Source organism: Macaca thibetana, chromosome 7, assembly GCF_024542745.1.
Source record: "Macaca thibetana thibetana isolate TM-01 chromosome 7, ASM2454274v1, whole genome shotgun sequence".
Taxonomy (NCBI): Eukaryota; Metazoa; Chordata; class Mammalia; order Primates; family Cercopithecidae; genus Macaca; species Macaca thibetana.
In genome coordinates, this window is record NC_065584.1 from 146,341,234 (window position 1) to 146,363,231 (window position 21,998).

General features: G+C 33.4%; 1 protein-coding gene across 7 annotated transcripts in view; it reads right to left on the minus strand.

Annotated features, from left to right (window-relative positions):
• The window catches only part of VPS13C (vacuolar protein sorting 13 homolog C), a 190,352-nt gene that overhangs the window by 86,651 nt on the left and 81,703 nt on the right, over window positions 1–21,998 (minus strand). For all 7 annotated transcript variants that reach the window (XM_050797231.1, XM_050797228.1, XM_050797226.1 and 4 more), the window contains 16 exons: window positions 21,197–21,256; window positions 19,822–19,984; window positions 18,965–19,081; window positions 17,883–17,986; window positions 17,504–17,671; window positions 16,708–17,012; window positions 14,489–14,636; window positions 13,651–13,759; window positions 9,409–9,545; window positions 7,239–7,395; window positions 6,372–6,451; window positions 5,791–5,850; window positions 4,908–5,070; window positions 2,638–2,754; window positions 1,419–1,522; window positions 824–991 (listed from right to left, as the gene is read on the minus strand). In XM_050797231.1, the coding sequence (XP_050653188.1) occupies window positions 824–991; window positions 1,419–1,522; window positions 2,638–2,754; window positions 4,908–5,070; window positions 5,791–5,850; window positions 6,372–6,451; window positions 7,239–7,395; window positions 9,409–9,545; window positions 13,651–13,759; window positions 14,489–14,636; window positions 16,708–17,012; window positions 17,504–17,671; window positions 17,883–17,986; window positions 18,965–19,081; window positions 19,822–19,984; window positions 21,197–21,256 (2,160 nt within the window). The remainder of the gene's footprint in view (window positions 1–823; window positions 992–1,418; window positions 1,523–2,637; window positions 2,755–4,907; window positions 5,071–5,790; window positions 5,851–6,371; window positions 6,452–7,238; window positions 7,396–9,408; window positions 9,546–13,650; window positions 13,760–14,488; window positions 14,637–16,707; window positions 17,013–17,503; window positions 17,672–17,882; window positions 17,987–18,964; window positions 19,082–19,821; window positions 19,985–21,196; window positions 21,257–21,998) is intronic.

Genomic DNA, 21,998 nt, shown 5'->3' on the forward strand with positions numbered 1-21,998 from the left:
TTTAAATCCTTCAGCCCATGTGATATGGTTTGGCTCTGTGTCCCCACCCAAATCTCATCTCGAATTGTAATCCCCAGGTGTCAAGGGAGGGAACTGGTAGGAGGTGACTGGATCACGGGGCTGGTTTCCCCCAATGCTGTTCTCGTGATAGTGAGTTCTCATGAGATCTGATGGTTTTATAAGAGGCTCTTCACCCTAAGCTTGTTCTTGTCTACTGCCATGTAACACGTGCCTGCTTCCCCTTCCACCATGACTGTTAAGTTTCCTGAGGCCTACGCAGCTATGCGGAACGATGAGTGTACTAAACCTCTTTTCTTTATAAATTACCCAGTCTCAGGCAGTTCTTTATAGCAGTGTGAAAATGGACTAATACACCATGACAGGTACATGGAAATAAATAATAAAAAGAAAAGCATTTCATGACGCTGTTGATCACAATCATAACCAAAAGCTGTAAGTTCCAATATGAGTCCTCCATATGCCTGAAGAATTTCCTCAAAAAATTGTTTTAACTAAGTAATCTTAAATATATTTCATTAAACAAGTTACAGTGGAAAGCCCTAAATTAAAACATAAAATGTACATTTAAAATGTATACCTATAGAAATGTTATAGAATTATAGTCTATATCTTCAAAACAATAATTTTAAAAATTCATTTGGTTAACATCATGAAAAGGATTTCCTTAACTATAACATTCTGTTCAGCACTCAGGTGCTCATCGCACAGCCCTATCAGTGAAGATTTTTACTATCTAGGTTCAGTTGTATAAGCAAAGATATTTAGGCCTCAGTGAGAAATAAATATGTTTTAAAAAACTTACCAAAAGAGACATGAAGAATTTATGAACATAAACAATCTGAATACAACCCACTTTGAAACTAAGTTTGCCATCTACTTTGGACATATCAGCATAGGCCTTTCCTTCTGTGGCATCTGGATAAAGAGTCAGTTGGAACCTAAAGACTTCATCTCCCAAAATAGAGACGGCCTAAAAATATTAGATTAACTTGTTATTATATTAAAGGAGCTGTATAGCCCTTATCAATGTATTATAAATAAGTTCTCTTATTAGAGAATCTTTGATATATGAAGTAGTAACATATGAATTCAATCTTAAAAATTATTAGCTGCAAACATTTTACATGACAATAACTTCTTGTATTTCTTTAAAAAAATTTTATCAGTAAAAATATCAATCACTTAACTGTTCAGAAATAAGTTTTACAAATCACTGGGTAGCAAGAGGCCTAGTCTATATACAATGTGAAAGCAGACTATTACCATTTTCATCTCCAATTCCTAATAAAGTGCCTGGTACATGACAGACAATAAATGTATACTGTGCAAATAAATAATTGCATCTCAAATCCAAAGAACAAAAGAAATTCCAATATAAGAATCTATTTTTTAATCACCTTTTTGTGAATGGACTGCAAATCTACATTCGTAACTATAATATCTTTAAGTCTGGCAAACACATCGGTCTGCTTAGGCTTCACAGAAATAGAGGCATCCATTCCTATAGGAAACATAACATTTATAAACTTTTCACCCAATCCACATGACTAAGTCAGCGGTATTTAAGGTCAGTAATATACTGACAAGATACAAAGTGAATAAAAATTACTCATTATTAAACATATTAATGGCATCAACTTTCATGTATGAGATACCTAAGAAAGGTAATAATACCTTTAAATAATAACTTTAAGGGATACAGGCATCTCCTCCAAAAAAGTTGAGGAAATTCTAAAACCAAAAAAAAAAAAAACAAAAAACAACCCACCAAGTTTCAAAGAAATTTAGATTAATTTAGAAAATTAATCAAATTTCTCCAAACTTAAATATCCTCTGCATTGGCAAGATCAGCAGTGGTCATTTAGTAAGATAATATTTGTTAAAACAGTGATCTTACAAACATTTACTGTATTATTAAAAACTGGGCTGGGAGCGGTGGCTCACATTTGTAATCCTAGCACTTGGGGAGGCTGAGGCAGGCAGATCATGAGGTCAGGAGATCGAGAGCATCCTGGCTAACACGGTGAAACCCCGTCTCTACTAAAAATATAAAACATTAGCTGGATGTGGTGGCAGGTGCCTGTAGTCCCAGCTACTTAGGAGGCTGAGGCAGGAGAATGGCGTGAACTCAGGAGGCGGAGCTTGCAGTGGGCCAAGATCATGCCACTGCACTGCAGCCTGGGCAACAGTGCAAGACTCCACCTCAAAAAAAAAAAAAAAAAAAAACACAACTGTTACTCCAATAACTAAAAATAAATGAACAGTATTTGATGAATACTCTTATTTCTATAATAAACTATATTAGAAAACAGTCTTCTAAGATTTTCCTCCAAAAAAAAATTTCTTTGTCATTCTCAGTTTCTAAAGGCATAATGATTTCTACAATTGCATAAAAATGTAGATAACGCAAAATGCATAAGGAATATCTCAAGTCAGCAATGAATCATAATAAATTTACTTGTAACATTTTAAAGCACATCTCTGAAAAGTTTGCAAAGTCTTCAATATAAGTAAACCAAAAGAATACTCATGAGAAATCTACCAGGTAGGTACAAGCTCATTTTTCCTAGTTATGTAAAGAAACAGAAATATCTACAACAAGAAATAACTACTTACCATGTATTTTAATCTCTGCAATGTTACACTTCTGATCACAGACAAGGACATTAAATGCATTTAATTCAGCTGTGACCTTTAAATCAAACACATCCTTTTGGGAAATGTTGCTGGATACTAAAAAATAATAGAAACCTTCTGATTAGCAAAAGGCAAAGATAATACAACACATACAATAACTTCAAATCCACCAAAATAAAAGTACCCAATGCACTATGAGGAACCAAAACGCCCTCCATTAGGATAACATGTAATTAACATAAATTTTGGATCAATTATCAAATTCCATCATACAAAAATCAGCACATTCCCCTTCAAATTAAGAATAAAGGCAACTAAATATTAATAGCACTTTGAAAGTACAATTTACTAGATGGAAACTTTAACTTTTTTTTCTGGGAATAAAGAAAACATTCTATATTAGACTTCTAGAATTCTCTTGGTCTAAAGTTTTGATTCTGAACTCCTTTCCATATCATATATTAGATTAAGGAAGAATAATTCATGATAAACTGCAATAGTGATGCACAGTTAATAAAATACATATTATTTACTATGGCACTTATGTGTTATTAACTACAGAATAAATTTCTCCAGATTATACCCTGTTGCTCCATCAAGAATCCTAAAATAAATTCTATGAGAAATGAACATAAAGGGCCAAACTTAAAAAATACAAAAAAAATTTTATAATGTATGTGCATGCAGGTGTATGTGTGAATAAGAATCACAATCAAACTAGCTCCCTAAATCCACTTTAGTCCAGATCCTGACTGATAAATTTAGGATACATTTTCCTAAAAATCTGTCTCTCTTGAAGGAAATAGAGCCTTCTGATTGAAATTGCAAAAGCTTGGAGATTATCTGTCCTTAATCACCAGTATGAGAGGGTTTTTTTTTAATATTTAATGTAGCATAATGATGTTTTCTTTAATATTTGATGTAGAATAATCAAACCACAAAGACCAACAATATAGCAAAACTGGAAGACTTTATTTGGGTTAATAGTGTTTCTAGTTTATTGTGAGTTCAAACATTTCTTTTTCATTTATTCAACTGTGTTGTGTATGTTTTGTATGTATACATAATATAAAGTAGAGGAATTTCCAAGGATATTTCTGAGGCTATTAATGTGACAAGTACATTAAAGGCAAAGAGGGTAAAGCTCTTTTACTCTAGTTTATAAGGAAATTGTTGCTCTGTTCCATGGTTTAAAAAAATCAGATCCGGCCAGGCGTGGTGGCTCACACCTGTAACTCCAGCACTTTGGGAGGCCAAGGCAGGTGAAGCGCCTGAGGTCAGGAGTTCATGACCAGTCTGACCAACATGGTGAAACCCTATCTCTACTAAAAATACAAAAAATCAGCCAGGTATGGTGGCGGGTAACTGTAATCCCAGCTACTTGGGAGACTGAGGCAAGAGAATCGCTTGAACCTGGGAAGCAGAGGTTGCAGTGAGCCGAGATCACATCACTGCACCCAGCCTGAGCAACAGAAGTGAAACTCCGTCTTAAAAAAAAAAAAAAAAAAATCAGATCCTTGTATCTGATCTAACAGTACTGACAGTTTTACAACAAACATGCCAGTAATATAGGTAAAACTCAAACTTGTAATGGTCTGAAAGTTGAATTACTGGATGTTAAATACTGACATTATATAACATGAAAGAAAAATAATTAAAATATTTGGCTTAAAAATAAGCAAATGTTATTTATTCACTCAGGATATGTCATACATAATATTTCATAACATAAGTCGTATACCTGAGGACCCAGTGCCCATATCTGTATGATCTAAATATAGTTTTGGTTAGAAACCAATGTGAGTGTGTCTATTCCAGGAGCTCCTTCCCTGCAGTGTCCCACCGAGCACTTAAAATTGCTGAGCACCAGGTAGTCTACCTGACTAACTGAAATGGGCCTTTGTTACCTTGTATGACTGAATCCATAACTGAACTTCTTCCTTTCTCATTTTCATTGATCTGAAGACTACAAAGACACATCAACATAAAGTACATGCAATTTCTATTTTATGTAAAAGCTAGACAGTGAAATGAAATATAAATACATAATATTAAACAACATCTATTTAAAATTCCTCACTAAACTGCTCTATAATCCCATACAGATAACATTTTCTTTCTCTTGAAACTAACCTAATCTATCAGAGCAGCAATGTCAACATGCTAAATACTTATCTTAATTGGAAAAAACAAGTTGTTATATGATTATTGAAGTTCAAAGTATTAGATCATGATTCAAAAATTATTACCAGATTTGACAGCAATACTTCTGGACTCCTCCACAAGTGGTTTCAGCTCGGATTCCTTCTCAGAAGAGGAAGGTTCAGAGAATGGAGCAGCAGATGATAAAAAATCCATGAAGGAAAGTAAAGCTTCTAAATGAAGTACTAAGTCTAAGGATGAAAATGAAACCTAAGATAATGAACAATTAGAAAGGCAGATTTCAGATGCAGTAACATTTTTACATCAGGGTTCAACAGATATAAGTAGCACAAGAATAGCTCAATTAAGGACCTTTTTAAATTTTTTATTTTTTTAAGAACTCATTATTAACTCACTATTAAAATGTTAATCCTCGCCAGATAGTAAATCTCTGCTCACTCCCAAGTGCAACCACAATTTTAACTCAAAAGAACTGGAAGAGTTTTCAGTAAAGATACAGGAAATATCATTAGGCTTTAAACCACATTTCAGGCAGTTCCAAGCTGACTATGCATGTTCAAACAGACTGTGAGCAATGTCTGTACCAGGCTATGCTTTATGCTTCCCTTAATCTTATTCTATTCCTAACGCCAATACATAATTCAAATGTTTAATGCTTCCATCAACGCTAGGCCAAAAAAGCACAGTCGACTAAAATCAGTAACAAAATTCCCTTGAAGTGTATTATTCACATACTTGTCAAGAAATCTAAGTCAAAACTGGGAAACAATCTTTTCAGAAAATAAATCAACTTTTTGTAAGAACTTTATTCCAATTCTATTATCTACTTCACTTTATCCATAAATTAGGAGTATTATTATTGCCACTGTTATTCTAATTTTAGAACTTACAATCTCACAGTTGAAAATGGCTATGAAGATAGATTTAATCAACACAACCCAGCCTTATAGTAAATTATAGAAGATTTACCTTCAGCGTCTGTTTGGTACTGTCATGAATAGTTTTAAATTCTGGTCCATCACTGTCTGCCTACAAATAGTGGAGAATTATACCACTGAGTTTCAAATACTAAAAATTCATACACTGAAAATATACATATTCTTTACTTTTCTAAGTATGCTATTAAAAGAGTAAAAAGATATTTCTTAAAGGCAAAGAAGGCCATTCAAAAAAAAAAAAAAAAAAAAAAGAAACCAAACTGACCACATAAGCATTTCTTACATTCCATACAAGCAAAAACTCTAATTCCTTATCCTACTGTGGAGGAAATGCTAGTACATCTAGATTAGGTAAACTAATCCAAAAAGTAGGAAAAAGTGCTAGATTATAACACACTTTACTTTGGATTACAGTGGAACTTTATTACCATTTATTCAATATCACAGGGTAATGAAAGTATCCAGGATTTTCAGATGCTTGCAAAATTCACCACATCAATCAATTTAGATAGAAAAATGTTGAGAGAGAAAATTGGAATATTAAATACAAGGGTAATATATATAACTTTATATATTTAAATATTAAAGAATCCTAGTAATAAAACTAGGTACCTTTGTCAGTAACATTTTCAGAAGGGGTTCATCAGTCACATTAGAAGAGTTAATAATGTGAAGAGGTTCTCCTTTAGAATCTAAAAGAGAAAAAAGACAAGGTTGATCCATCAAGTTAACCATTTCACACGTTTTAAGACAGGACCAGCCAAATGTACACAAATGTACATTTGTCAAAACTCAGGACTGTACACTAAAAAGAGTGAAGTACATTGTGTATCAATCTTACCTCAATAAACCTGGCTTTGAAAAAAAAGAAACAAATTCCATAAAACAAAAATACTAGTACTCACCAATTACAACTGGTATAACATATGGTGCTACTGTATTACTATCATCTAAACAAATCATGGTATATTAAAGAACCTATAAAATACATAAAGTAGGGATTATTCTCAATACAAGTTTACTTTACTTAAAGATATCCCATAGAGTTCTTATAAACTTTAAACACTAACAGAACTTTAAAAGTTAGCTTATTACAGGAACTTAAGGTCAAGGATACCCACTAATGATAGTATTTATTCTGAGGGAAGGACAAGAGACTACAGATGATATTAATTTTTTCATCTATATACTTCTGTATTTGATTTTCATTTTTCACAAATACATATTAACATAATTAAAAAGAAATGTTAAAACTCACATAATTTGAAAATCAGGTAATACATCGTATTTCCTAGTAAATTAACCCAACTCTTCAAAATGGGTCCCCTAGAACTGTACCCAGCGACTGTTTTTGAAAAGTTGAGTTAATGTACTAGGAAATTAACACAATTGTACACAAACCAATATGTTTAATGTTGATAAAAAGGTAGGGATCACGTGCCTAATGAATAATTTACACAGACTATATTTCACACTTACCAGTGAAATCAAAGCACTGCATACTAATTTTTTTTAGATAAGCTTTAGCAGTCATGTCATAGGTTTTAACTCTAGCTTCCATTCCAAGTTGCAGGACATTTAGCTCATGTAAAGGCCTTCCCTTCTTTTCTGATTTTTTCATCAAAGTAACCACAACCTAAAAGAGGGTACCAGTATTACCACCAACTATTTCATTAATACACAATGAAGGTAAATCAAGAATTTAATAAGTATCCAGAGTGATATAAGCAAGAAATTCACACAATGTTAAGATGTTTACTTCTATTTGTGCCTGCAGTTTGGCCTAATTCCCAGAAGTCCTAGTCTGATAGCCTTTCATCTGAAAGTCTGTGAGACCAACAGCCAATTTTTACATCATTTCTAAGGCAAGCTTTCTCAGCTTCGGCACTATTAACATTTTGAGCTGGTAATTCTTTCTAGTGGGAACTGTCTTATGTGCTGTAGGATATGAGGCAGCACCCCTGGCCTCTACCTATCAATTGTCATTAGTATTCTCCCCTCAGATAATGGCAACAGAAAATGGTTTCAAACAATGCCAAATATCCATGCGGAGCAATGCAAACTGTTCCCCTTCAACCCAATCACTGTTCTAAGGGAAGAGAACAGCCATAATATATATCATAAATAATATTTAAAAGGTCTTATGGGTTTTATATGTGTGTGTGTGTGTGTGTTAAGTATATCTGCAAATAGAATGATTCATCTATCGATGTTTCAACTACCAAGGCTTAAAAACCTTCAGTAACTCTGATATTAACCAGAAGAACATCCAAGTTTAACATAAAGAAATTGGCTTCAAAGCATGTATTTCAGATTCTTAAAAGTAAAGCCTATTCCTTTAAAAGTTTGTTTGTTTATTGACTGGCTGCTAGAGACAGGGTCTTGCTCTGTCACCCAGGCTGGAGTGCAGTAGCACAATCAGAGCTCACTGCAGTCTTGACCTCCTCGGCTCAAGTGATCCTCCTGCCTCCCAAGTAGCCAGGACTAAAGGCACATGCTACCACAACTGACTAATTAAAAAAGAAATTTTTTTTTGCAGAGATAGGGTCTCATTATGTTGCCCAGGCTGGTCTCAAATACCTGAACTCAAGTGATCCTCCAGTCTTGGCCTCCCAAAGTGCTGAGATTATAGGCATAAGCCATTGCAAACAGCCTATTTAAAAGTTTATTATTTTTAGCTCAGAGAAAAAACATAACCTCTATATAACTATTTAATGATAAAACAGATTTTAGAGGAAGTCCTTGCAAGTCCCTGTATCCACTATACTTTCTCACATACTCACACTTTTATGCCTGTTCCTCTTTCCACCTTGCCCCAGACCCTTTCCTGATCCCTTTTCTCAGATAATTTCCTATTTCTCTTTAAAAACTTGATTCAAATGTGTCCTCCTCCAGAAAATCTTTTCTGACCCTCTCAGTCTGCTTAAATGCCTACTCCCTACCATCAGCACCCCAAGCTCCAATAGTATCCTCAGCAGATATTTCGTGAAATAATTACAAAAATTTTAATAGTTTTCCTGCATGAGTTCAGACTGTAAGCCTTTTACCTCTATCCTTTTCACTGGGCACATACAATAAATATTTGTTGGATGTGTGAATAAAGAAGAAAATGTATTTCATCTTTCCTCAAGAACATGCAGATGGCAAACATATTACTAATGTAACTTTTTTTAAAATGCAGGCATATTGTGTTTTATTCTATCAAGAGTTTCTAACATTTGAAAAGAATTTATCTGACACTATTGCCCTTTCCTGCCTTTCTTACATGACATCCAAAGCAAGTGACATTCCTACTGTCCTAAAAGCATTAAAAAGCATGTTAAAGAACATGCTGTCATTTTCTCTATGAAATATTATAACTCCCAAATCTTTCCCAAATATATAACTCCCAAATCTTTCCCAAATATTATAACTCCCAAATCTAACTCACAAACTTTCAATTTTTAAAACATCACTGCTACATGTGAACAGCCCACATAGATTTTTTTCATCAGTATCAATTATCTACAAGTTTAGTAGAGGTAATTCCAATATCCATTACTTATTTGGATATCCATTATCCAATAATGGATATATCCAATATCCATTATATCCAATAATATCCAATATCCATTACCGCACTTTACAAAAACAGATGAAAATTACACACCTCTTTAATTTCAAAATTCAGCAGCATATTAATGATGTCTACAGATCTAATTTCTTCCACTCCAGTTGTTAAAGTATTTTTTGAATCATGCATATTTTGTTGTGATATAGAGATTTCAAGGGGCTCTTTAGTTTCACCTGAAATGTTTAAAAGAAATTCATTCACTTTTATTCACAAATTTCTTCCACAAGTACTTATTGTGGACTTATATGAGTATTCTGGACCTGGTAGAGGCAATGAAACTCCACAAATTAGTAACAGCCCTAGCCCTTGGAAAACTGCGGGTTTAGTGGAAGAGACAGATACATTTAAAATACAAACAAAGATACATTTAAAATACAAACAAGTAGGCCACACCCAGTCACATTAAATGAACAAATGTTAATAGACTCTATATAAAATGCACTGAAAGCACAGAACAAAGCGTGACATTGTTATACAGAAGTCAAGAAAGGTTCCATTAGAGGAGGTATCATTCAAGCAGAGCAAAGGACATCCTCACACGATGGAGACATTACCAGAAAGGAGCAAAACCAGGGAATGGTAACACATGATAGGTTTTGCAAACAGAATGGAGTTTGATATGGTTAAATCATAAGGGGGGCAACAAGAAGTAAGACTAGAAAAGAAAAAAGGGAGTGGGAGGTCAGGGCCTCTTATGCCATACTAACAAACAAGAGTAAAGCTATATAATTATGATGCTGTGTTTCTGAAATTCGCACACCCTGAAATGCAATAAAATTGCTTTTTAAGCTGTAATATAAAAAATAATAACAGCTATCACTTGCTAAGTGCTCATCTGTGTGGCAGACACTGTTCTAAGGTCTGTATATAGACTGTTCTATTTAATTCTTATGACATCGTTTTGAGGTAAGAACTTTATTGTCTTTATTTCAGAAATGGGCAAATTGAGGTTCAGACATTTGTGCTCAGTGTCGCACAAATGGCAGAGCCCAAATTCATCAGTCTGATTTTACAGTCTTCACTCTCCACTGTCCCTCAGTATCATTAAATTAGTTATTACTATTATTGCAGTTGACATTATCTTGACCACTAATACAACACACAGGAACCAAGTAGTGTAAGCTATACCAGAATTCCATACTGAAAGCCACTATTGTTAATCATTACCTTTGACAAAGCATTGCATAGGGCAAGGTTTCCTAACTATCATCTTACTCCAGCACTGTTCCAAACATAATATGAACCAGGGGAAATGATTCCAGCAAATATTTTTGCTTTTACAAAACAATTTCCTGAATAGGCGAAGATTTTTCAAATGGAAAATAAAAAATACTGATCATTTAAAAAACCAGTAAATTTAAGTTGATTGAAATTAACAAACCCTATTCATTAAAAGACCCATTAAAAGAGTGAAAGGCCACCAGTCAGAATATCTATTGAAAAGTCAAAAAATAACAGATGTTGGCCAGGTTGTAGAAAAAAGGGAATACTTATACACTGTAGGCAGAAATGTACACTAGTTTAGCCACTATAAAAAGCAGTTTGGAGATTTCTCAGAGAATTTAAAACAGAATTACCTTTGACCCAGCACTCCCATTACAGGGTACGTACCCAAAGAAAAATACATCATTCTACCAAAAAGACCACATGCCCTCACCTATTCATCACTGCACTATTCACAATAGCAAAGACATGGAATCAACCTAGATGCCCACTGACGGTGGGCTGAATAATGAAAATGTGGTACATATACACCATGGCATGCTATGTAGCCACAGAAAATAATGAAATCATGTTCTTTTCAGCAACATGGATGGAGCTGGAGGCCATCATCCTAAGTGAATTAACCCAGCAACAGAAAACCAAATACCACATGTTCTCACTTGTAAGTGCGAGCTAAACATTACGTACACATGGACATAAAGATGGGAATCCAACAGACACTAGGGACTACTAGAGGGGGTAGGGTGGGACGGGGAAGGTTGAAAAACTACCTATCAGGTACTATGCTCACTACCTGGGTAATGGGATCATTTTAGATGAAATCTCAGTGACACGCAATTTACCCATGTAACAAACCTTGCTGGACATGTACCCCCTGAACCTAAAATAAAAGTTGGGAAAAAAAGAGAGTGAAAGGCAAACCACAGATAGGGAAAAGATATTTCTATACATATATGCATATAACACACATAACCAACAAAGGGCTCATATTCAGAATTTAAAAACTACATATCAATAAGAAAAAAGGCAAATATCTCAATAAAAATAGTTGTCAATAGGATAGATGGTTACATCACAAAAAAGGATATCCAAATGGCCAATAACCATATGAAAAGGTGATCACCTTCACTAGTAATCAAAAAGCAAATAAAAACCATAGTGAGATACCACTGAATATCTATCAGAATGCTAAATTTAAAAAGATTGGCAATGCCAAGTACTAGGGAGAATGTGAAACAACTGGAACCCTCATACATTGCTGCTAGGAAAGTAAACTAGTACAACCAGTTGGAAAACTTCTTGGTATAATCTGGCACAAGTTACTGAAGCTAAATGTAAATCTCACACATGACACAGTAATTCTACTCCTACCTATATATCCAAAAAAAGTTTATATAATTATGTCAAAGACACACAATAAAATTCATAGCAATTTCATTCATGATAGCTAAACACTGGAAACAACCAGAATGTCCATGAAAGACAGAATGAATAAAGTAAATTTTGATACATTCATATAACTGAATAGTGCACAGAAATAAAAAGAACAAACTACTCCTACGCACAACATGGATGAATCTCACAAACAAAATGCGGAATAAAAGAAGCCAAACATCGAAGAGTAAATTCTGTATGATTCCATTTATATGAAATTTATTTATATATGAAATTCAAGAAGAGGCAAAACTAATCTATCTATTACAAGTTAAAATGGTAGTTACCTCTGGGTGGATTTGCAGGCAGAGTGTTTGGCACTGACTGAGAAAGGGCAAGAGGGAGGCCTTCTGGGGTGCTGAAAATGTACTATATCTTGATCATGTGTATCCATATATGCAAAAATTCACTGAATTATACACTGAATATTTGTATACTTCACTGTATGTATTAAAATATAGTAAAATAGTTTTTTAATAATGAAAAATACAATGGGATACCAGTTTTCACTTAGCACATGGACAAAAAATTTTTAATCTGGTAATATACTGTGTTAGAAAGGTATAGAAAAACAACCTGGTGGGAATGCAAGGTTAGTAAAGTTCTATGGAGGCCAATCAGCAAGATCTGTGAAAATCTTAAATTAGTCTACAGAAATTATTTGCTGACCTAATTGTCAGTTAAATTTATATTAAATTAATAATTTTACATATCTTTTAACTGGTGTTATCCTATAGATATATATATACTTGTAAAAGTATATGTATGAGGATATTCAATGCAACATGGTAATAATGAAAGTTTAAAAACAACCAAAAATGACTATCACTAGGAACCTGCTAAATAAATTACGATGTTTCAACAGAATTTAGTATCAGGCAGTCATTACAAAGAATGAAGCAGATCTATACATATGGAATAGACACCAAGACACACTGTTAATATTTTTTTAAAAAAAGCAAAGTGAACAAACACACACATGCATGCACACATACAGGATGCTACCATTTGTTTAAAAAAACTAAAGATTATATATTTACGTGTTTATACATACATTTTATATATATATACACACACACACACACATATATATTACCTTAAAAAATAAGGCTGTTACTTTTCCTTTAGTCAAAAGGGCCATGGTAAGTAATAATTTAAATTCTCTTTTCATTTTTACTGCTGTATAATCTTTTCAGTATCTTTGGAAAGTGATAATTTATCAACCATTTCAATTCTTGCAGATATTTTACTACCAAGCCTTATTGAAAAATCAGATACACTATGCTACCACAGCCTACTGCCAACTCAAAATGCTTTCTTCTATACATGCAATTTCAATGATTACTTCAAGAATCTACCACTGCTTTGAAGTCCTTCTTTATGGCCTCCTCTCAATTCATACAACTTAGAAAAAAGTCTGAAACTATAACTGACAACTTAGCTTAAGAGAGTCAATCATCTCCAACTATGATTTCATTCAATAGCATCTTGTTTGTTCTCTTGATAATATAAACTGCAATTCGTAAACATATATTTGTTTACTTTTTATTTCCTGATTGCCTACTAAACCATAAGTAAATAGACACATACGTATTATGCCACTTACTGTCAGCCTCTTACCTGTCTCTTGTACTCTTGGTTTCACTTTATCCAAGTCTTCAGTACCCTCACCAAGATTTTCTGCTAGTATCCTAAATAAAAGATTAAGATCTTCTTGATTTAGACTAACCTGTAAAATATTATGATAAAAAAATATATTACATTTTAAAATGAAACAATTTTCATACAGAAAATAAATTTCCAGTTGCAACACGAGGGACAGAATAATCCTAATACTGAAAAGTTACGTACAATCACAACCCACTCAAGTACTGCACTACTTATTTCATGTTAAAATTTTTATATTCAAAGACAATAAGATGTTTATAGAAAACCAATGTAATTCATCAGTCAATATTAGCTCCAATGACTTGACTGATGTTTACTGAAAGTTAAATATGATCAAAGAAATGTGATCTTTTTTTAAAACTGACAGCTTCAGAAAATGCATAATTCTACTTTTTAAACAATAAAAATTCCAATGAAATAAAAAGGTTGTCTTAAAAATAAAAAAAAAAATTTCCCTCAATGCTATAATTAATTATCTTAGGTGTACTTAGATATCCCTAAAAATAAAAATGTACATATATAATATATGAGACAGTATAATATGCTAATGCATAATCTATATACAGATCCCTACCAACAGGTAGGTATAGCAAATTTTAAAGTTAAGAAATCTTAACTAAAGATTAAATTCTACTGAAAATAATAATGATCTTGTTAGACAAACTCTCACTGAAATTTTTCTTATACTAGTCAGCAAAAAAAGTCTTCATTTCATTTGGATTTCTACTTTAAAAGTCTTTGGAGTTTAAAACTTCAACAATGAAGTTTTTTTTGTCACTCATATACTTACATTCATTGAATCAAGATGTCCTTTAATTTCTACAACAGGCATCTTGTGGTACCAAGATGCAGCTAGATTCCGATTTACAAGAAATTCCAAGTTAATTGGGTGCAACAGCTGAATATCAGGATGGTAGGTGCCTGGCTGGATCACCGTCCTACGAAAAATAGAAATGTTACATATGCATAGATATAGGGTAGAAATGTAACTTTGGGAGGCCGAGACAGGCGGATCACGAGGTCAGGAGATCGAGACCATCCTGGCTAACACGGTGAAACCCCGTCTCTACTAAAAAATAAAAAAATTAAAAAATTTTAAAAAAGCAAAGTCAAGCAGTTATTTGCTGCTCTAAATACTGATTTGAAACAGTGTGGCTTAAGTATTTTCAAAACTGAATCTATAATTAATCTATAACCCACTAGAAGGGATAAATTAAAAGGTGATATACAATGAACCATTAAGAAAACTTTTTTCTTTAAATAGTAGATAGGTGAAAAACTGAATAAATTTTTAAGAGCAATCCACACTGTCGAAGAAATATAGAAAATCATCATATACAGTTGTTCAAGGATTAATAGGTATGTTGGTGCAGAGACTGAAGAAAACAATGGCAAAGTGAACAAGTGAAGTTAGCATTTTCTAAGGCATTTCATAAAGATTTTCTCTAGGATTATTTTCTAGACTTGCCTTATAGTCATTAATTTTTTATTCTACATAATTAAATCTTCATGGATGGGGTAGAAAATAATTTTAAAATGAATTATGTACAGATTTCATGTGCCACCTGGTATGAGCACTGAAGATACAAAATAATTTACACAACATGCCTGCCAAAAATGTGTAAATTCAATCAAACCATGAGGAATCACTCAGACAAAACCAAATTGAGAGGTGAGTGGAACCAGACTCTAGTCTTCAAACTACAGTAGTAGTCATGTAGTCATAAAAAGACAAAGAAAAGCTAAAGAACTACTCCAAAAGAAATTTTTGTCAGTACAGAAATCTTCCTCAGTAGTACAGAATACAATTATATGCTATGGGTGATCCTGAATCAGGGGGAAATTTTTACAATGGACATTCCTATAAAGGAAATTATTATAATGGGACAACTGATAAAATCTGAATATTGGCTGAATTTCAGATTATAGTATTATATCAATACTAAATTTCTAGAATTATATCATGGTTAATGTAAGAGAATGAATGTCCTTGTTTATAGGAGACACATGATAAAGTATTTAGGGACAAAAAGTTAAAGATGTCTATTCTCAAATGATTTAGCAAAAAATGTTTTAAATAATATGTATATGTTTATAGATAGGTTAAAGCAAATACAAACAATTGGTGAATCTAGATGAAGGATATGTAGGTGCATTCACAGTACTATTTTTTTCCATTTTTCTGTAGGTCTGAAATTTTTGAAAACAAAAGTTTATTAAAAAACTGTTCTGGTGGCCTGACGCGGTGGGTCATGCCTGTAATCTCAGTACTTCGGAAGGCCAAGGTGGGCAGAACACCTGAGGTCAGGAGTTCAAGACTAGCCTAGCCAACATGGTGAAACCCCGTCTCTATAATGAAAAATGAAAAAAATTAGCCAGGCATGATGGCACGTGCCTATATCCCCAGCTGCTCAGAAGGCTGAGGCAGGAGAATCGCTTGAATCTGGGAGGCAGAAGTTGCAGTGAGCCAAGATGGCACCATTGTACTCCAGCCTGGGCAACAGAGCAAGACTTCATCTCAAAAAACAAAATAAAAAACTCTTCTGGGCCAGGGGTGGTGGCTCACGCCTGTAATCCTAGCTCTTTGGGGGGCCAAAGCAGGTGGATCACCTGAGGTGAGGAGTTCAAGACCAGCCTGGCCAACATGGTGTAACCCCACTTCTCTTAAAAATACAAAAAAATTAGCTAGGCATGGTAGCGCACGCCTATAGTCCCAGCTACTCGGGAGGCTGAGGCAGGAGGATTGCTTGAACCCAGGAGACAGAGGTTGCAGTGAGCAAGATTGCGTCATTGCACTCCATCCTGGGTGACAGAACAAGACTCCAACTCAAAACATATACGCACACATACACACACACACACACACGCAACGACAACAACCAAAAAACCTCTTCTGTGTAACGGAACAGTTTATTTGAATAAACTGTGTTGGGTAGGAATTTCAAATCATAAAATTTCATGGAAATCATGAATATAATATTTAAATCCATAATTATTGAAAGAGCATACCTATAAAGTGTAAGCTTTGTTAGCTGCACATCCATTCTATCAATTACTGGAGGATTTAAGTAGTCTTCATCAGACACCAGACTGAACTGATTTTGAACTCTGATTAACCCAAGATCTACCACTACTGCATTGGTGGAAATGGAAGACTGTGGGATGACTATAACCGGTGCTTTCAAATCAATATTGATGGAAACACGAAAACTCCTCTGTGCAAGATCTTTCACACTTGTGGCAGCCTTTTCTGCAGCCTGGGCAGTGGCAGCACTCAGAGACTCTTTGGCTGTCTGGAAATTACTCAGGAAGTTCTGTGGACACAAAGCATAAAAAGAGAAATTCAAAGAGAATACAAGCACATCAATAATAACACCTTCTTCTTTTCATACATGTGGTAACTTTTTTTTCCCAATATTTCACTTTCCGTTGAGCTCTATTTTTCTGGTAGTAGTAAGAAATTACTGATAATCCATCTATAGCTATGAGCTGCCTGAACTGAGCTAATGTTCAGGTTATATGGTTAAGGAACAGAGAAAGAAATTTTTTCCAATAATTTTTTTACTAAAGAATTTGGCTTCATTATATTGTAGCAAAAATAATTTGTTCTAGACAAAAATCATTAAATGTTCAGATTTCAACTGTTAAATGGGGGTTTTGATCTCTACATTCATGCATAAATACCATCTATAATTAAAATAATGCCCACTCTAAAATCCAAGGTTTGTAACATTTGTCATCATAATTATCACACTTTTAAAAGTATTTCAAAATTGAAAAATCAATATATAAGTAACTATTTTACCAGAAGTGACATAAGGAATTTATGAAGATAGACGATCTGAATACAGCCAACATTCAGAGACAGCACACCATCCACTTTGGACATGTCAGTATACAAATCTCCCTCAGTAGCATTTGGATACAAATCCAAATTAAAACGGAAAACTTCATTTCCCATTATTGACACAGCCTGAAAAACAGAGACTTGAATATACTCTATCTGGGAAGGTAATGACAAAATAAAACCCCATTTACAAAAGGGTTTTTATATTTTAATCTTTATAAAAACATTTTTCTATTGAAGTATATTTCATTAATGTTTTTAAAATAAAATACATTTTACAATAGAATCTCATATTCAGTCATTAAAGAATATTAACTATCTGTTTACAATCACCTACTTTCTTATGAACTGTCTTCGGATCAACATCTGTGACAATAATATTTTCTAGTCGGGCAAAAAGTGACTGTTTTCTTGACTGGAGAGAAAGGGAGGAATCCAGGCCTGAAAAAGAAAGTGCATTATCATAATTTCTACAGATCTACCATAAATAAGATCTTTCTTTCCATTACATTATTTTATTTTGGGGTGACTTTTTTAAATTTAGCAATGTTTCAACTCCCAATGGATAAATAAGTTGCAATATTAGAGATTTTTGGTTATATAAACACCAAAACCAAAAAATGTGTTAAACAATAATTATCTGAATTTTCAATCAGGGGAAGAAACACATCTAGCACAAATAGATTATCTCAGAATTTAAGTAAATTATCCTTTATACCTCACATCCAGTCATTTACATGGAAACTATAAAAGTTACACAAATCAAATTCAGACTAGTAGATGCACTGCCATTTTGGAAAGGACAAAGGAAAAAAGCCCCTAGTTTTCTAGTTTTTAGGTTCTTAAAAAATTTCATTAAACATATTCAATATATTCTTTACCAGGTCACAACCAGCTAGTAAAAGTAAGCCAGAGGAAAAGCTAGATGAGTTCTAGCAGCTTTTACCTAAAAGAACATAATGGCCTCACAGATATTGTCATTCATTATAAGATTGCTTTTCATAAGGAAAGATAAATAAAGACAAATACGTAACTATATTATGTATAAAAATCATATATTTTAAAAAAAGATTAAAAAGTTACTACAAAGCATGTCCATAGACCTTCACCTAAAATCTAGACTGAGACTTCTCCTAGCCCATCAACACCATCCCTACATTGACATCAGTATCCCTTTTCTACTTCCTAGATAACTCTCAGGAAGGTCCCAAACACCAGGATATGTGTGAGTTCAATTGGGATGGTCAGATTCTGACCAATATCTATATCCCAAAGAGAAGAAAGCATAAAATCCAATTATGTCTTTTCAGCTTTCACAGCTCAGAGCTCTTTATTTGTACATTCTTTAGCACTGCAAAGAAAAAACAAGAAGGAAAAGTTTATTTTTTCGCCAATTTTTAATACCGTGTGAACTTTTACCTTGAATCTTGATTTCAGCGATATTGTTCTTTTCGTTGCAAACAACGACACAGAAAGCATTCAACTGCGCAAACAGCCTGAAGCCAATAATGTCACTATCTTTGGAGGATACAATCACTAAAAATAAAACAAAGCATCTGTCACACAGTGAGATTTTAATCATCTACATTCTATTAAGCTTTAATCGCTATATTAAGTGAACCACTGCTATGTTAAAAAAAAATTATAACATTCTCCAACTCTTAACGATTCAAATACTTTTTTTGCTTTATATATTCTGTAAAGTTTGCTTTTTTAATAGTGAGATATTAGTTTTATAATTTAAAAGCAAGAAAAAAAACTAAAATAAATAAATAAGGACACTGAACCTCAGAAAAGTTAAATAATGTGCCTAAGGTTACATGGTTGAAGTAGCAAAATCAGGATCTGAACTGAGTTCTTTCAGATCCAAAATCTGGGCTCTTGGCCAATTAGATGCTACTCCTGAACCCTTCCCTACCTTTGTGTCTCTGAGCCTTAATTTCCTTATGTGTAAAATGGAAAGACTCACTCCTTATAAAGCCCCTTCAGCAGCCACTGAGAGGGAACAGCTCAGTATAAATACAGGTCGTCTCCCCCTATTACCTACCTAAAGGCTTCCTATACCACCACCAAAATAAGAACAAAAACAAACATTTTTAAAAACAACAGTATTGATTACATATGCCTTATATATCAGGTGCTTGCATATAATTTAATTTGAAGAAAAGGGGAAAATTGTATTTAAATGACTGAGTCAGATAACCTCTAGTATTCCTCATTTAGCTTTAGAATTCTAAAACCCTTGCTAACAAAAAACAAAAATGTATGGTTCATACCTTTTGGCAGAGTTGAATTTTTTTGTTGTTTTTCAGTTGAAATTTGTACCTCCTTGGCAACATTTATGCTTTGATCATCAGAAGGAATAATGGTTGTGAGGTAATTAATAGAAGAGACAAGAGCTTGTGTTTGCAGCAACAGATTTAAAGATGAAAAGGCCACCTAAAAATGTTTTAAAGAGAAAATTAGTTTCCCACAGTCAATTATAACCTGTAGTCTCCACGATAGATCCAAAAGATTCTCAGGTGGGCTTATATCATTGCTTCCCACCACTTAGAAGGAAGAGTAAAGAGAGGAAGATTCACAATCTCCTTAAACAGGGAATATATGGAGACAAATTACACTTACTCACTTCAGAGGTACATCAGAATATTACAGCAACCTAATTACTCCATTTCCCAAGCATAATGGTTATGAAATCTATACTCCGCTTCTCATGACTATCCTGATATTCAACATATAGATGGCATCTTGGATCTTCAATGGACAATTATGATTATATAAAATTATAAGTAAAAAGGCAAAATCCCAGAACCACCATGTGCTACTACTATGTCTAGAAATGATTTCAAAGGTTGCATCTGTGAGATTTAAATATAAAAAGGACAATTATGAATGGGTTACTAAGTGATCTTTTCAAATCACAATAATGGTCTCATCATTTAAAAAGAAACACAATATATAACGTGTAGGGAAAAAGTACTGCTTTTTTTTTTAAAACAAACACTCTAGAAAGCTAAGATAGCAATACAAATTGATTTCAAGAATGGGTAGTTTTCATTAATATAAAATAAAAAGCTCTGTTTATAAAAATGAATTTCTTTTCATTTTCTCATAACACTAAATGGATATAAAAATAATAAAAGGTTCACAATATTAAAACAGATGCCCCCACCTCTCAAAAAAGTGTGAGCTAAAACTCAACTCTCTCCTTTTCTTTTTAGTTACTCATAGGTACATTTTGCTCCTCTTACTCTAAGTTACTACGTAAGTAGTATGGATTCAAAACTGCTCAACATCTCTCCTTATATTTTATACACTTTTTCACCTGTACATCAAACAATGCTATCTAGTTTGGCTAGTTTAGAAACCTTTTAGTTCTTTGTACATCAAAGTTCTTTTGTCTATAGCATTCCCTAATTCAGAAATAATACGGAAACTTTTAAGGACGTTAGGATGTGATATAATAAAACAACAGCTTTACTAAGCTGAATCATAAACACAGAGCATGTTAAGTATCGATGAGGTTATTTATAACTCTTACTGGTCCTTTATGTCATCAAATTACCCAGTCAATACTCCTCAAATGATACTAGAGGTTTCGAGAGTAGGTTATTTTCAAACAGGATAAATTCCTTTAACAGAATTTCTTACCTTAACTGTTTGTTCAGTTTTTCCAAAAGTAGTTTGAAAACTAGGTCCATTCTTATCAGCCTGAAAAAAGAAATAAAAGTTCTAAAGAAGGTACTAGGATCAAAGTAAATAAATCACTTATTTATGATCTCTGGTTAATTCATTTATAGTTATAAATGTATTTTACATACATTGTATATTTAATTTTATTGCCATTATTTTAAAGTTACACCCAAATAATGTATTTATTATAATAGCGCAAATGTGTTCTTCTCTTCAAACATGGGAGAATATTCACTTCTGGGAAACTGCAGCTAGGAATCAGAATGACAAACTCTGAAGGTTGTAAGGTGTAAAGGTCACGTAGCCCATCTATCACCTAATGCTTAAATCCCTCCATAAAGTCTTTAGCAAGTCTATTTTTTTTATATCTCCAGTAAAAGAAACCTTGTTTCTTTACAAATCTAATCTTTAGAAAGCTTTTATTTAATAAGGTCTTCACACTGAGTCAAAAATCTATCTCTCATCATAACTAACCACTGGTCCGCATAGTTCTTTCTATCCTTTGGAAACACAAACAAATTCAAACTCAAAGATTTACCTCCTGTGAGAAGTTTTCTGGCCTTGCCAATTCCCTGTCTCTCTGTTCCAATAATGCTTTGTGCTTTTCTTTATTAGAGAATCAATCACATTTTATTCTAATTATTATTTACGTGTGTTATCTCCCTACTCATGTACAATTTTCTTGAGAACAGGCAATGTTTTTCATTTCTGTATCCCAAGCACCTAACAGTACAGACATCCAAAAACACATCCAGAGGTA